At 42.0% G+C, this 17,874-nt stretch overlaps 1 protein-coding gene across 1 annotated transcript in view; it reads right to left on the bottom strand.

Annotated features, from left to right (window-relative positions):
• The window catches only part of ift80 (intraflagellar transport 80 homolog (Chlamydomonas)), a 114,698-nt gene that overhangs the window by 73,740 nt on the left and 23,084 nt on the right, over positions 1–17,874 (bottom strand). Inside the window, exons 7-8 of the mRNA XM_061878111.1 lie at positions 17,779–17,868; positions 17,565–17,702 (exon numbers count right to left, since the gene is read on the bottom strand). Of these exons, the coding sequence (XP_061734095.1) occupies positions 17,565–17,702; positions 17,779–17,868 (228 nt within the window). The remainder of the gene's footprint in view (positions 1–17,564; positions 17,703–17,778; positions 17,869–17,874) is intronic.

The raw sequence follows: 17,874 nt of genomic DNA, 5'->3' as shown, positions 1-17,874 counted from the left end.
ACAGCAGCGAGAGTCCCGTTCACAGCGGAGCCAGCAGGAAACCATCCCAAGCGGAGGCGGATCAGCAGCGCAGAGATGTCCCCAGCCGATACACAGGCGAGCAGTACATGGCCACCGGATCGGACCGGACCCCCTCCACAAGGGAGAGTGGGACATAGGAGAAAAAGAAAAGAAACGGCAGATCAACTGGTCTAAAAAGGGAGTCTATTTAAAGGCTAGAGTATACAACTGAGTTTTAAGGTGAGACTTAAATGCTTCTACTGAGGTGGCATCTCGAACTGTTACCGGGAGGGCATTCCAGAGTACTGGAGCCCGAAATGAAAACGCTCTATAGCCCGCAGATTTTTTTGGGGCCGCAGGTTTGTCTCTGTGCGATATAGAAAATGACTATATCGTAATATTCGATTGTATGTTCCTACAAAAACAAGCCTGCCTTCTTACATACGTCACATACTGATGCGCGTCTAGCGTCATACGCAGTTGCCGAGCAAGAGGTAGCAGCATGGCTAACGTTAGCCGAGAAATGTCGTACAAGCAGAGCGGAGTTTGTGACAATAGAAGAGAGAAAAGGTGCAAAACTGATCACAAATGGAGGAAGAACAAGAAATGCCCAAAATAAAGAGCAGGGGATCCATCATCTGGTGGTGGTTTGGCTTCAAGCGGGAAGATATTCAGCAGACAGCAGCAATATGCAAAGTATGCAGCAGAAGTGTTACTACAAAAAGGTAGCAACACTATTAATTTGTTCTTTCATGTAAAAAGTCACCCGTGAGAGAATGAAGACTATTTAATAAATACAGTTTTGGTCAGTTGACTTAGTTGTGATTTCCCTCTCTGCATGAAAGTTTAAAAGTAGCATATATTAATGCAGTATGAAGAAGAATGTTTGAATGTAGACACATAGAATCATCATACTGCTGTGATTATATGCATCAAGTGTTCATTCAAGGCCAAGGCAATATATCGTACTATATATCGTGTATCGCAATATGGCATAAAAATATTGCGATATTAATAAAAGCCAATATCGCCCAGCCCTAATATATATATATATATATATATATATATGCACATATACATACATATATACATACACATGTATATACATACATAATATACAAATCTCATCCACCGTAATAAAAACGATCTTATCTTACTGTTAGGATGCAGTGTGTCTCCCATAACAATGTGACCTCGGACTATGTTAAGGTAACGTGTGGAGTTCCCCAGGGTTCGGTCCTTGGCCCTGCACTCTTCAGCATCTACATGCTGCCGCTAGGTGACATCATACGCAAATACGGTGTTAGCTTTCACTGCTATGCTGATGACACCCAACTCTACATGCCGCTAAAGCTGACCAACACGCCAGATTGTAGTCAGCTGGAGGCGTGTCTTAATGAAATTAAACAATGGATGTCCGCTAACTTTTTGCAACTCAACGCCAAAGAAACGGAAATGCTGATTATCGGTCCTGCTAGACACCGAACTCTATTTAATAATACAACTCTAACATTTGACAACCAAACAATTAAACAAGGCGACACGGTAAAGAATCTGGGTATTATCTTCGACCCAACTCTCTCCTTTGAGGCACACATTAAAAGCGTTACTAAAACGGCCTTCTTTCATCTCCGTAATATCGCTAAAATTCGCTCCATTCTGTCCACTAAAGACGCTGAGATCATTATCCATGCGTTTGTTACGTCTCGCCTCGACTACTGTAATGTATTATTTTCGGGTCTCCCCATGTCTAGCATTAAAAGTTAAAGTTGGTACAAAATGCGGCTGCTAGACTTTTGACAAGAACAAGAAAGTTTGATCACATTACGCCTGTACTGGCTCACCTGCACTGGCTTCCTGTGCACTTAAGATGTGACTTTAAGGTTTTACTACTTACGAATAAAATACTACACGGTCTAGCTCCATCCTATCTTGCCGATTGTATTGTACCATATGTCCCGGCAAGAAATCTGCAGTCAAAAGGACTCCGGCTTATTAGTGATTCCCAAAGCCCAAAAAAAGTCTGCGGGCTATAGAGCTTTTTCATTTCGGGCTCCAGTACTCTGGAATGCCCTCCCGGTAACAGTTCGAGATGCCACCTCAGTAGAAGCATTTAAGTCTCACCTTAAAACTCATTTGTATACTCTAGCCTTTAAATAGACTCCCTTTTTAGACCAGTTGATCTGCCGTTTCTTTCCTTTTTCTCCTATGTCCCACTCTCCCTTGTGGAGGGGGTCCGGTCCGATCCGGTGGCCATGTATTGCTTGCCTGTGTATCGGCTGGGGACATCTCTGCGCTGCTGATCCGCCTCCGCTTGGGATGGTTTCCTGCTGGCTCCGCTGTGAACGGGACTCTCGCTGCTGTGTTGGATCCGCTTTGAACTGGACTCTGGCGACTGTGTTGGATCCATTATGGATTGAACTTTCACAGTATCATCCATTGCTTTCCTCCTCTCCAAGGTTCTCAGAGTCATCATTGTCACCGACGTCCCACTGGGTGTGAGTTTTCCTTGCCCTTATGTGTGCCTACCGAGGATGTCGTAGTGGTTTGTGCAGCCCTTTGAGACACTAGTGATTTAGGGATATATAAGTAAACATTGATTGATTGATTGATTGATAAAAGTGAGGAATGCTCATCACACACTTATTTGGAACATCCCCACAGGTGTGCAGGCTAATTGGGAACAGCTGGGTGCCATGATTGGGTATAAAAGCAGCTTCCCAAAAAATGCCCAGTCTTTCACAAGAAAGGATGGGGCGAGGTACACCCCTTTGTCCACAACTGCGTGAGCAAATAGTCAAACAGTTTAAGAACAACGTTTCTCAAAGTGCAATTGCAAGAAATTTGGGGATTTCAACATCTACGCTCCATAATATCATCAAAAGGTTCAGAGAATCTGGAGAGATCACTCCACGTAAGCGGCATGGCCGGAAACCAACATTGAATGACCGTGACCTTCCATGCCTCAGACGGCACTGTATCAAAAACCGACATCAATCTCTAAAGGATATCACCACATGGGCTCAGGAACACTTCAGAAAACCACTGTCAATAAATACAGTGTGTCGCTAGGGTTGGGTATCGTTTGAATTCGAACGATTCCGATTCTTTGTTTCGATTCCGATTCCTGACGATTCTCGATTCCGATTCTTCTTGTACCATGCCGGGATCAATGTGTTTGACAGGTAGTCCCTGGATGGTGGTATGTATTTTGGGTTAAGAGTTTTCACCATATCCCTGCAAACATAAACAGAGTAATGTTGCTCTTACTGATGAGCTCAGTATTAATTAGCTTAGCTCTAACATTATTGCTTAACTAACCTAAATGTTGGAGATTCCACCTCTGAAAAGGGATGCAGTCTTTTGACTATGTGTGCAGTGACCTTTCTGTGGCACTCTTCCGTCTGTGGCACCGACATCTTCCCCATTGCCGCTACGGTGCCTCAACGTTGGCGTAAAACACATTATTTATTGCATATATATTGTTTTACTTACCGGATTCGGACTGCAGTGCAGTCACCGAGGTGCCAGGCTGGGCGTCGGAGCCGGAGCCAGAGGAAGAGGCAGAGGAGGACGGTCGGCACAGCGCATCGAAGACGGGACACGCATTTATTTGTACTCCATGAACTCGGAGGTGCTTCATCATGTTCGACGTGCACCCTCCTAAGCACGAAACAGTCCTGTCGCACGTGTTACATTCCGCCGATATTTCATTTTTTTTAGTAAAATAAAGCCACACTTTCGACCGGCGACGCCTGGTATCCATGATTGACTGACTCGCTCGGCTACATAGGCTTGGCTATGCTAACACTTCCGGCACTTCTTCGTTGGTGTTCAGCGGCTTCTTCTTCCGGTCGGCGGACTTATTCTTTTTTTCCGGTCGGCGGACTGGGTATCGAAACTAGGAAGCGAAATTTAAACTTTTGAACGATTCTGGGAGAATCGGAAAGTTAGTCCCGGTTCCAATCGATACTTGATACCCAACCCTATTTGTCGCTAAACCTGCAAGTGCAAGTTAAAGCTCTACTATGCAAAGCTAAAGCCATTTATCAACAACATCCAGAAACGCCACCTGCTTCTCTGGGATCATCGAAGATGGACTGATGCAAAGTGGAAAAGTGTTCTGTGGTCCACATTTCAAATTGTTTTTGGAAATATTCGACATCGTGTCATCCGGACCAAAGGGGAAGCGAACCATCCAGACTGTTATCGACACAAAGTTCAAAAGCCAGCATCTGTAATGGTATGGGGGTGCATTAGTGCCCAAGGCATAGGTAACTTACACATCTGTGAAGGCACCATTAATGCTGAAAGGTCCATAGAGGTTTTGGAACGACATATGCTGCCATCTAAGCGCTGTCTTTTTCATGGACGCCCCTGCTTATTTCAGCAAGACAATGCCAAGCCACATTCAGCGCGTGTTACAACAACGTGGCTTCATAAAAAAAGAGTGCGGGTACTTTCCTGGCCCGCCAGCAGTCCAGACCTGTCTCCCGTCGAAAATGTGTGGCGCGTTATGAAGCGTAAAATACGACAGCGGAGACCCCGGACTGTTGAACGACTGAAGCTCTACATAAAACAAGAATGGGAAAGAATACCACTTTCAAAGCTTCAACAATTAGTTTCCTCAGTTTCCAAACGTTTATTGAGCGTTGTTAAAAGAAAAGGTGATGTAACATAGAGGTGAACATGCCCTTTCCCAACTACTTTGGCACGTGTTGCAGCCATGAAATTCTAAGTTAATTATTTGCAAAAATAAAGTTTTTGAGTTTGAACATCAAATATGTTGTCTTTGTAGTGCATTCAATTAAATATGGGTTGAAAAGGATATCCAAATCATTGTATTCTGTTTATATTTACATCTAACACAATTTCCCAACTCATATGGAAACGGGGTTTGTATATATACACATACATATAAACATATATATATATATATATATATATATATATATATATATATATATATATATATATATATATATATCTATATATATGTATGTATATAATATACATATATATATATATATATATTTATACATACATACATACGCACACTTATACATATATATATATATATATATATATGTATGTATATAATATACATATATATATATATATATATATATTTATACATACATACATACGCACACTTATACATATATATATATATATATATATATACAGTGGGGCAAAAAGTATTTAGTCAGCCAGCGATTGTGCAAGTTCTCCCACTTAAAATGATGACAGAGGTCTGAAATTTTCATCATAGGTACACTTCAACTGTGAGAGACAGAATGTGGAAAAAAATCCAGGAATTCACATTAGAGGAATTTTAAAGAATTTATTTGTAAATTATGGTGGAAAATAAGTATTTGGTCAACCATTCAAAGCTCTCACTGATGGAAGGAGGTTTTGGCTCAAAATCTCACGATACATGGCCCCATTCATTCTTTCCTTAACACGGATCAATCGTCCTGTCCCCTTAGCAGAAAAACAGCCATAAAGCATGATGTTTCCACCCCCATGCTTCACAGTAGGTATGGTGTTCTTGGGATGCAACTCAGTATTCTTCTTCTTCCAAACACGACCAGTTGAATTTATACCAAAAAAATCCATTTTGGTTTCATTTGACCACATGACATTCTCCCAATCCTCTGCTGTATCATCCATGTGCTCTCTGGCAAACTTCAGACGGGCCTGGATATGCACTGGCATATCCAGCAGGGGGACACATCTGGCACTGCAGGATTTGAGTCCCTGTCGGCGTATTGTGTTACTGATGGTAACCTTTGTTACTTTGGTCCCAGCTCTCTGCAGGTCATTCACCAGGTCCCCCCGTGTGGTTCTGGGATTTTTGCTCACCGTTCTCATGATCATTTTGACCCCACGGGATGAGATCTTGCGTGGAGCCCTAGATCGAGGGAGATTATCGGTGGTCTTGTATGTCTTCCATTTTCTGATAATTGCTACCACAGTTGATGTTTTCACACCAAGCTGCTTGCCTATTGTAGATTCACTCTTCCCATTCTGGTGCAGATCTACAATTCTTTTCCTGGTGTCCTTCGACGGCTCTTTGGTCTTGGCCATAGTGGAGTTTGGAGTCTGACTGTTTGAGGCTGTGGACAGGTGTCTTTTATACAGATAACGAGTTCAAACCAGTTCCATTAATACAGGTAACGAGTGGAGGACAGAAGAGCTTAGTTACAGGTCTGTGAGAGCCAGAGATCTTCCTTGTTTGAAGTGACCAAATACTTATTTTCCCCGATAATTTACAAATAAATTATTTAAAATTCCTACAGTGTGGATTCCTGGATTTTTTTTTCACATTCTGTCTCTCACAGTTGAAGTGTACCTATGATGAAAATTACAGACCTCTGTCATCATTTTAAGTGGGAGAACTTGCACAATCGGTCGCTAACTAAATACTTTTTCGTCCCACTGTATGTATATACATATATATATATATATATATATATATATATATATATATATATATATATATATATATATATATATATATATATATATATATATATAAAATCAATCAACCTCAATCATCAGGAGATCTCCTGATGATTGAGGGAACCCCTCATGAAACAGTTCTGTAGAGATGAAGTAGTCTTGTGATTTTTCCCACACCTACATATTGCGCTCTACCACGGTATCGAGCACTATTCTCTAGATCAGAGGTAACCATTACGTCGATCGCGAGCTACCAGTCGACCGCGGGGGGTGTGTCAGTCGATCTATAGCCAGGCTTTTAAAAAAAATAGACCTAATAATTAGTGATCATCAATCTTCACCAAGACGTCACTTAAATGACATTCACGGTACCGGATGGTCTTGTGAGATGACGCTGGCTGCTGCAAGATCATTATTATTAAAATATGACCGAGAGGAAGGCGAGAAACACTTTTTATTTCAACAGACTCTCGCGCCGTACCTTCCGTCAAAACTCTAAAGGCCGACTGCACATTTCCTCTCTTCACAATAAAAGCCCTGCTTCATGCTGCCTGCGCTAACTAAATACAGAGTCTCGGAAAACTGGCGTGCACAAGCGATCACTCAGAAAGCTGGCGTGCACATCACTTGTGCACGCCAGCTTTCCGAGACTCTTATTTTGTTAGCGCAGGCAGCATGAAGCAGGGCTTTTATTGTGAAGATAGGAAATGTGCAGTCGGCCTTTAGAGTTTTGACGGAAGGGACGGCGCGAAAGTCTGTTGAAATAAAAAGTGTTTCTCGCCTTCCTCTCTGTCATTTTTTCATAATAATGAACTAGCAGCAGCCAGCGTCATCTCACAAGACCCTCGGGTGCCGTGAATGTCAATCAAGCAAGCTACGGAATTTGCCGCCAATGTTTTTCTTGTAAAGTGTATGGAAGCTGGATGAATTAGATGCCAAAAACCAACCACTTTCATGTGGTATTGTACAGAAAGGAAACCTTTTTTTTCTCCTCCATTTGAAAATGTGGGCGTTATCATCATTACTGTCTGATTCCAATCAATGCAAGTCATCAGAATCAGGTAATACACCAACTTATATTCTTGTCTTCGTGAAAGAAAGACATCTATATGTGTTACACATGCTTGTATTATTAAACACATTTAACTTGTTTACAAAAATGTCTCTTTCATAAATAAATAAATATAAATGATATATCTAAATGAAGTAGATCCCCTCGAGTTGGTCAATTGAAAAGTAGCTCGCCTGCAGAAAAAGTGTGGGCACCCCTGCTCTAGATAATCCAATCAAGACACATATATATACACACACACACACACATTTATATATGTATATACATATGTATATATATAGTCCCCCCACACTTACTTAAGAGAAAAATAATTTGTCATGATATTCAGCGAATTTGTAAAACCTAAAGACTTTGCCGTATAAAGGAATCGTTTAACGCCTCAACGAAGCAGAACTTACATTTATGGCGTGGTCGTACAGTTAGTTGAGGGAGGGGAAGGGGAAAAAGTGAAAAAGTACATTGGATGAAGGGAGGTGGTAGGGGGCAGAATGGTGGAAGGAGATTGCCTGGCACAATGGGTCCTACTTGTTAGCCAGTGGCAGTGTCAGGGATGGTGACAGGGTCCAGACGCTAGACACCAGCTGCAAGCCCCTCGTAAATAGACTGCTGTCTCGCAGGCACATTTGCACGGCAACGGCATGCAGGCACATGCGTGTACTACGGGAGGCACACACACACTGACTTATTGTTTCTCCCCCAGCTTGTAAAAAGGGACAGTGGACCTCTTTGTGTCCTGTCTTGTTAAAGCTCCGTGAAGAGAAGGAAATGACACATACAAAACAACAACCGGATCCCCAATACATCCCAGCCGTCAGAGATTGAAAAGATTTCTGGCCACTCCAGTGCACGTTTACCTCAAAATCAACTCCTTTGCAATAATAACGAGGGATAAGTATTCGGGGAAAGAGGAGAGTGAAGGGGTTAAACGTGCGGCGCTGATCTTGCTTAGCCAGCAGTCCTAGTCAAAGTGCAAGGTTTCATTGTATCAGATACAGAATGAAACTCCTTCCCATTAGTCACGCTAGTGCTAACTGGAAAAAAAATCAAGTTTAGCATCTGCTTAACCCTTGCGAGGGCACGGCAAACACACAATGTCTCTCACACAGGTCCGTGTTTGTGGAGGAACTCACGACCATACTTGTTGTGGCTGAATTCACACAATAAAAAGGCACAAAGATGGACAGAGGGACTTACTATTTGTTCCCCTCCTAATTCCCACTCCTCCTCCTTCGGCAAGCCTCCCATGCCACGCTACAGTACACACTGTCTCCGAGGAGCTTTAGGGAGGAGAAGGCAAGCGTAGCCTTCTTCCTCCAGTTCTAGAAGGGTAGGGCCATAATCCCCCATCAAGATGCACCAAAGTAAGGCAAATGGCACAACTGTCAAAGAATGGAACTCATCAACCACATCAACAAAGACATAATAAGGTGAACTGGATCACTGCAAAAAATAACCAATAAATACATCTTTTACATGATTTGTTTATAGTTTATATCAGAAACAGAAATCACAATCAGAAATTATCAATCCGAGAGGGGAAATTAAAATGTTCAGCAAAATCCCATTTCAGATCAGACAAACACAGGGAGACAGAACAGGATCAACCATTAAAGGGAGACAGAAAAAGTTAACGTACCAATGATTGTCACAAACACACTAAGTGTGGTGAAATGTATCCTCTGCATTTGACCCATCCCCTTGATCACCCCCTGGAAAAGTGAGGGGAGCAGTAGGCAGCAGCGGTGCCGCGCCCGGGAATCATTTATTGTGATTTAACCCCCAATTCCAACCCTTGATGCTGAGAGCCAAGCAGGAAAGTAATGGCTCCCATTTTTATAGTCTTTGGTATGACTCGGCCGGGGTTTGAACTCCCAACCTACCCATCTCAGGGCGGACACTCTAACCACTAGGCCACTGAGTAGGTTACAGAACAGGATTAAACATTACAGGGAGACAGAACAGGATCGCTGACGGGTCTGCCAACTTCCGGCGCCCCTTGCAAAAAAGGTGAGGTACCGGTAACAATGGGGGTGTTTGGGGTGTGAGAGAAGAAAAAAAAATCGATCTAAACCTGCGCCGCTGGAGAGGGGATCCAGACTGAGGCCAAGGGAAAAAACAACTCATAGCCATAGCCCACATCCCTCTGTAAGAGAATCGAACATCAAAGAAAACAAAGTACATTAAAGACATTAAAAGAGCAGAGCTGATGCAACCAGCCACTTCTACATACAGCTATAAATAAAAAGTAAAAGAAACATATACATTTTGGTGGCCTCTGCGGTGTTCCAAGCAATCGTCTGCTGGGGTGGAGGAAGCATGGCCAAAGACAGGAGCAGACCCAACAAAGCAACCAAGAGAGCCGACTCCACTCTCGGCCGCCCACTAACTCGGCCAGTCCGGTCCGCATGGATGAGCGAGGATGCTTCTAAGGAGACTGAGGTGTCCGATACCTGCTCATTCAGCCAAGACACTGTGAAGCCTGTTCGTGCCGGCGCTCAGTGCCAGCTCCGCAGCCCTGTCTCTTCATCCGCATCTCCTCCAGTCTCTCCAAACAGACTCTGGTGTGGCAGAGACCCAGCAGCTTGTCACCATGGCCAAAAGGCTCCCAGGAGGCAGATCCAGAAGTCACGATAGTGCCACCCTTTGTCACACAGTCCCAAAAAGTCTCGAAGAGGGAAACACAAAAGAATGACACAAGAGCACAGAACTCCTGCCAACAGCAGCCACTACAGTGGCGCTATCTTGGGAAAAAAAGATGTTACTCTCTGATATTTTGCTGGAGACTAGTCAAAAAGTATACGTCTCGGGGAGGCTAAAGGTTGCTTCTTTGCTGTTTGCAGATGATTAGGTCCTTGTAGAGAACGAGACTCTGTCCCAGTTGGAGGAGTTGAAGTATTTTGAGGTCTTGTTCACGAGTCAGGGGAAAGATGGAGAGGGAAATCAGCCGTAGAATCAGAGCAGCCGGGGCAGTATTGCAGTGTCTCTGCCGCACTGTTGTGACGAAACGAGAGCTGAGCCAGAAGGCAAAGCTCTCGGTCTACTGAGCTATCTCATCATCAGCGGTCACTCGAACGAGTATGACGATCTTCCTTGTAGGGGTGTATCCCTCCATGGAGGATTCCTGTGCGTGACTTCATGGAGGATGCCTGTGCGTGACTTCGTTTTACGTGGGGGGACTGGTGCACAGTCACCACTCGACCTTTGACAGAATCAGGTCTGAGTCCAGTGAAATGGAGTCCTAAACGACTGGGGACCCTTTTCTGCTGCATCCTTCTCCCGCCATCACAGCTGTTGTGGTAGTTCTTAAAACTACCGTCTTCCGCCTGCTCCGCCGTTGAGGTCTTCACCGTATCTCTAGCTAGTGGGCAGTCAGGTACTATACACTTTAACGTCATGCCCAGGACACCTAGCTATCTACATTACTACTTTCACTTATGGTCATGAAGTGCGGGTCATAAACGAAATAATAAGATCGTGGATAGTGTGGCTGGCATCTCCCTTAGAGATAGGGTGAGAAGTTCAGTCACCAGAGAGAGACTCGGAGTAGAGCCGCTGCTCCTTCGCTTGGAAAGGAACCAGCTTAGGTGGTTCAGGCATCTCGTGCGGATGCCTCACAAGCGTCTCCCTAAGGCGGTCCTCGTTGCACGTCCCACTAGGAGGAGACCCCGCGGCAGGCCAAGGACCAGATGCGGGGGATTACATCTCCTCTCTGGCCTGGGAATGCTTCGGGATCCCCCAGGGGGAAGTTGCTAATTTTGCTCTGGAGAGGGAAGTCTGGGGTCTCTGCTGGAGCTGTTGTCCCCGAGACCTGATTCCAGGTAAGGGGTTGAAGATGGATGGATGGATGGATAGTCAAGAAGTTCGAACCAAGTGGGTCTCATTTGAATTAGTTCATCAGTTCAAAACTTACTACAACCAAGAGGTGTGCCGACTTTCTGTCGACATGATTGGATTACGATTCTGGGTGCTATGATTGGAATGTTCAACAATCACTACGATTGTCATAATCATTGATGGATCCACAAGGGAATTATTTCATTTTTAAGCATCCGTCAAAACATCTAAAGAGACAAATTTACCTCCATCCATCCTTCATCCATCTTCTTCCGCTTATCCGAGGTCAGGTCGCGGGGGCAGCAGCCTAACCAGGGAAGCCCAGACTTCCCTCTCTCCAGCCACTTCGTCCAGCTCGTCCCGGGGGATCCTGAGGCGTTCCCAGGCCAGCCGGGAGACATAGTCTACCCAACGTGCCCTGGGTCTTCCCCGTGGCCTCCTACAGGTCAGAAGTGCCCTTAACACCTACCTATGGAGGCGTTGGGGTGGGATCCTGACCAGATGCCATAACCAATTCATCTGGCTCCTCTCCATGTGGAGGAGTAGCAGCTTTACTTTGAGTTCCTCCCGGACGGCAGAGCTTCTCACCCTATCTCTAAGGGAGAAAGCCACCACCCGGTGGAGGAAACTCATTTCGGCCGCTTGTACCCGTGATCTTGTCCTTTCGGTCATGACCCAAAGCTCATGACCATAGGTGAGGATGGGAACGTAGATTGACCGGTAAATTGAGAGCTTTGACTTCCGGCTCAGCTCCTTCTTCACCACAACGTATCGATACAGCGTCCGCATTACTGAAGAAGCCATACCGATCTCACCATCCACTCTTCCCTCACTCGTGAACAAGACTCTGAGATACTTGAAATCCTCCACTTGGGGCAGGGTCTCCTCCCCAACCCGGAGATGCCTTTCCTCCATCCTTTTCCAGGTGAGAACCATGGACTTGGACTTGGAGGTGCTGATTCTCATCCCAGGAGCTTCACACTCGGCTGAGAACCGATCCAGTGAGAGCTGAAGATCCTGGCCAGATTTAGCCATCAGGACCACATCATCTGCAAAAAGTAGAAACCTAATCCTGCAGCCACTGCGCCTAGAAATTCTGTCCATAAAAGTTGTGAACAGAATGGATGACAAAGGGCAGCCTTGGCGGAGTCCAACCCTCACTAATTTACCTCCCGGATGTATTGGATTCAGCTCAATTGACTGTAATGCCCTCTTCACAAAACCAAGGAGTAATATTACAGCAAGAGAGATGTTTTCATTATATTTTACGTGTGGTATTATGATAACCTCTTTGAAAACAACTTATCGTTCTTAAGAATGAGCCGCCTCGGATATTTTCATGTTCTCCAATCCTTGTTTTTGCTGCACCAGAAGGAAAGCTAACATTTGATCCTAATTAAATCAAACTGGAGCATGAAACACCGTGTGATTGACACACCAAAACACAGGTCCTTCTGCTTGTTTTCACCACAGCACATCCGATGCAACAATCTGTCTTGACGTCTGAATGTAAACCTATTTTTCACAACAGTTTGTACAATCCTGCCTCCAGGTTGCTACTTGTGACACGGAACAGGGTATAAAAAAATGAAGTGCAGCCCTTATAGTTTAGATTTTCTTTCGAACATGACAGTATATGTTGGAATTCATATCACAGTACCGGCAGCACTCATGCAGCCCCAGAGAGAGTATGGACAACTCGGGTTTCAGACAATCTCCTGAATGATTGGTCAACAGCCCCGTGCTTGACGACAGGGCGCCGCGTTGGACAACTAAGCAGCTAAGGCACACTGAAGTACCTCATTAGACATTTCTTTTAATTGTAGAGTTTTTGGCTTTGTAAACATGCCATCGCCAAAAAATGTGGGAATCATTTGCATTGCATCCAAAAAAATGATGGAAAGTTAAAGTTCACTGTAAGTGTCAATGAATGAATGACAACAATATCTCATGCTAAGTAAGCAAGCATACATACAGTTAGGAAATGTATACATATTATATATATATATATATATATATATATGTATACCCAATCATGGCACCTAACCTATTCCCCATTATCCTGTTCACCTGTGCGGTGTTCCAAATAAGTGTTTGATGAGCATTCCTCGACTTTCTCAGTCTTTTTTGCCACTCATGCTAGCTTTTTCTAAACATGTCGCAGGCATCAAATTGCAAATGAGCCAATATTTGCAAAAAATAACACAGTTTTCCAGTTGGAGCGTGAAATATCTTGTCTTTGCAGTCTATTCATTGCAGTCTTCCTTGACTGCACTTAAATGTAGAATATATGTAGAATATATTTATCCATCCATCCATTTTCTACCGCTTATTCCCTTTCGGGGTCGCGGGGGGCGCTGGCGCCTATCTCAGCAACAATCGGGCGGAAGGCGGGGTACACCCTGGACAAGTCGCCACCTCATCGCAGGGCCAACACAGATAGACAGACAACATTCACACTCACATTCACACACTAGGGCCAGTTTAGTGTTGCCAATCAACCTATCCCCAGGTGCATGTCTTTGGAGGTGGGAGGAAGCTGGACTATCTGGAGGGAACCCACGCATTCACGGGGAGAACATGCAAACTCCACACAGAAAGATCCCGAGCCTGGAATTGAACCCAGGACTGCAGGACCTTCGTATTGTGAGGCAGACGCACTAACCCCTCTGCCACCGTGAAGCCCAGAATATATTTATACTATTCATATATTATATATATAATATATGTTATATATTATCTATTATTATCTATTGTGAGCGAACTTTGGTGCTGAATTTCCCCCAGGGATCAATAAAGTACTTTCTATTCTATTCTATTTTATTCTTCTGAATATAAGTTGAAAAGGATTTGAAAATCATTGTATTTAGTTATTATTTACCATTTATACAACGTGACAACTTCACTGGTTTTGGGTTTTGTACATACATACATACATATAATCTCAGATTCGAAGCCATGTCAAGTTGTTCTCTGGACTAGACAAGACAATTTGACTTCAATCGCCATGAAACAACATCATTGGAGTGAACGCTGAGTTAGGTGCATCGAAAACATAACATTTCGATAATTACTCAAACTGCTTTAGTAGAGTGGAATACGAGCTAAGCAAAAATAAATACGGTAGAGAAGAAATCTAAAGACACTTTTATTGGAGATTTTCGTCAAAATTTATCAAGTTTTTTTCTTGGTTGGTGGCGTCACAATAATAGCGGTACGCTTCACATCCGGTCTGACCAACAAAACAGCAAATAAATCGTGTTGCAATTTGGTGCGGTGACATTCTGCGATATTTCTACCGAAATAAATCGTTTCTGGCAGACTGAAACGAAGTGTATTCTCATTGCAGTGAAGGAATGAACTTGTCTTCTTCGCTACCATTGGGTTCTTCCGAGGATGTCGTAGTGGTTTGTGCAGCCCTTTGAGACACTTGTGATTTAGGGCTATATAAATAAACATTGATTGATTGATTGATTGATTGATTGATTGATTGATTGATTAATACTAAGTTTGATACTGCAGGCATGCCTGCCACTGCCCTCTGCAGACCACATCTGGTCATTACAGTTCACCACACACTATTACTATGGCTATGGTATCCTCTTTTTTGGTTGGTACCATTGTGGTTGGTAGACCACAATGGTAGAATGTTTAACAGGCTGAATATTACATTTTATTAATACGTAGGAAGAAAATGTTAAACAATTGTCATGCAGAGTTATGAATGCCGCTAACTTGCACTCATGTGCAGAAGTTTGGGACAAAAATTATATAAGCACACTACATCATTCACAGGGCAGGCTATAGGGATCACAACAATACATTTTTATGACATTCAAAATTACTTGAAATGGAGCGATCTTTTGAAAATACAAACAGTACGAATTACATATAAAGCAAAAAAAAAGTGTAACATTAGTAAAATTGGGTAAAATATTATTGATAATATATTTTATTAAGACCAATAAATTTTCCAGTGTATATAATAATATAGATGATAAGAAAGCTCGTGATTTGATTTACAAATAAGGGGTGGGAGTAAATAAGTTTCACTTCTTCCCACTCTTTTTTGGATATTACAAAAACCTAACCATTATGTATGGTTTTAATTTTGTGTGTTTTCATTGTGAAATATTTCTTTCTATGTCTGTACCTTACTGTAATGTTATCAAGATGATTTCCTATATTCCACTATTTTGTCCTCTGCTTTGTTTTTAACATGTCCAAAAAAACTACTACTACTAACTTGTACTACGTGTAAAGTACAGAATATCAGAAACATTTAATCAGGTAGAAAAAATATCACCTAACATCTTGGACAATCAATGCATGATTGTAACAATCCACATTGTGTTATTAATGCATGAATCTATACACAAACACACATATATATATATATATATATATATATATATTTATTTATTTATTTATGTATCATATATATATTCATGTGTGTGCATATGTATATATGCATATGTATGTATATATAAATATATATGTATATATACACATATACTTGTATATACACAAATATACATGCATACATGTATGCATATATATATATATACATACATTACATACATAATATACATACATATATACACGTATGTATATATATGTGTATACATATATATATAGATACAACAGAAGAAAAAAATATATATATATATATTTATTTGCCTTTTTTCTTTTTGAATATATATATATATATATATATATATATATATATATATATATATATTTAATTCCTTTTTTTCTTTTTGAATATAAATATATATATATATATATATACATATTTACATACTGTACATACATACATACATACATATGTATGTATATACATGTATATATATATATATATACATACATGTATGTATATATATACATATATATACACATGTATATATATATATATACATACATGTATATATATACATATATACATATACATATATACATATATATAAATACATGTATATATATACATATATACATATACACATATATATATATATACATACATGTATATATATACATATATATCCATCCATTTTCTACCGCCTATTCCCTTTTGGGGTCGCGGGGGGCGCTGGCGCCTATCTCAGCTACAGTCGGGCGGAAGGCGGGGTACACCCTTGGACAAGTCGCCACCTCATCGCAGGGCCAACACAGATAGACAGACAACATTCACACTCATATATATATACATATATATATATACATACATGTATATATACATATATATATATATAAACATATACACATACATACATACATACATATATATATATATATATATATATACATATATATATATATATACATATATATATATATATATATATATATATATATATATATATATATATATATATATATATATATGTATATATATAGAGTGCGGCGAAGACACAACAAACTCCCTTCTCGTCTCTCATGGACACACACATGTTGTTGTTGACTTTGGACTGACTATCGGCTGAACGACATCAGGGCCGCGGAACAGAGACATACTGCAGGCTTACATGCATCCACAAAAAAAATATACGCCACACACACATACCCCACCCCCAATCCAACGCCCTTGACGCAATTCCCATAGGGGTGATTGACGGATGGGCAGCGCCTGAGAGCTGCGGCCTGCCACCATGGCCCCCCACTCCCTCCCCTCTGTTGCTAGATATCTTTTGATGTTTGTTGTAATATGGATATGTGCTTTGCTATGGAGGTTTTTTTCCCACTTAAGATTGTATTTTTTTTTTAAGTCATCCTTCCCCTGCGTTTTACCTTTTTCTTATCTTATACAGGGCGCCTTGTCCTCTGTACCCCTGTACACTGTTTGTTTGTCTCATCTTGAACGGGTTTGTGCTGGTTTGGTACTGAAGTATGAAGTACTACAATTCCAAAACGTGATCTTGAACCAAATAAAACTGTGATGTGTTCGGCATGCAGGAAAAAAAATCAAACGAATGATAGAATACACATGTCAATATCAGTTTCTATTGTTTCATCTTATTAACAACCAAAGCCTTTCCAGACATGACTAATGTTTGTGTCATAAAAAAAAAACTCCCTTAATCATCAAAACACCTCGAGTGCTGTGGAAAAGATGAATTTGAGTGTATGACTTCCCCATTGCGAGTTACTGAGGGAGTGTTTTCTATTAGAGAGGTAGTAAATGAGCTGTTCTTACCCCGGTCTTGTCACAGAGTCGCAGCGTGTTGAAGGAGCCCACCGCAAACACTTCTCCATCTGGAGCCCAGGACAGGGAGGTGACGGGGTAGTCATGTGATAGTGAGCAATAAAGCAGGCGGCCGAAGCTGTCCCACACCTGTGGAGGAGGCACACAGGAATCATTTTTGAAGGTGCGACTACAAAAAGCAGCGCACACCGAAAACGCTGCTTACTTTATATTTACAGTCCTCTCCTCCTGACAGTATGAGGTCATTGACTGAGTTCCAGTCCACCTTCAGGATGACCCCGTCGTGTGCCTTCCACTGGAG

This window comes from Nerophis ophidion, linkage group LG18 (assembly GCF_033978795.1).
Source record: "Nerophis ophidion isolate RoL-2023_Sa linkage group LG18, RoL_Noph_v1.0, whole genome shotgun sequence".
Lineage (NCBI taxonomy): Eukaryota > Metazoa > Chordata > Actinopteri > Syngnathiformes > Syngnathidae > Nerophis > Nerophis ophidion.
The sequence above is the reverse complement of the archived record's forward strand: the minus strand, read 5'-3'. Positions and strand labels throughout refer to the sequence as shown.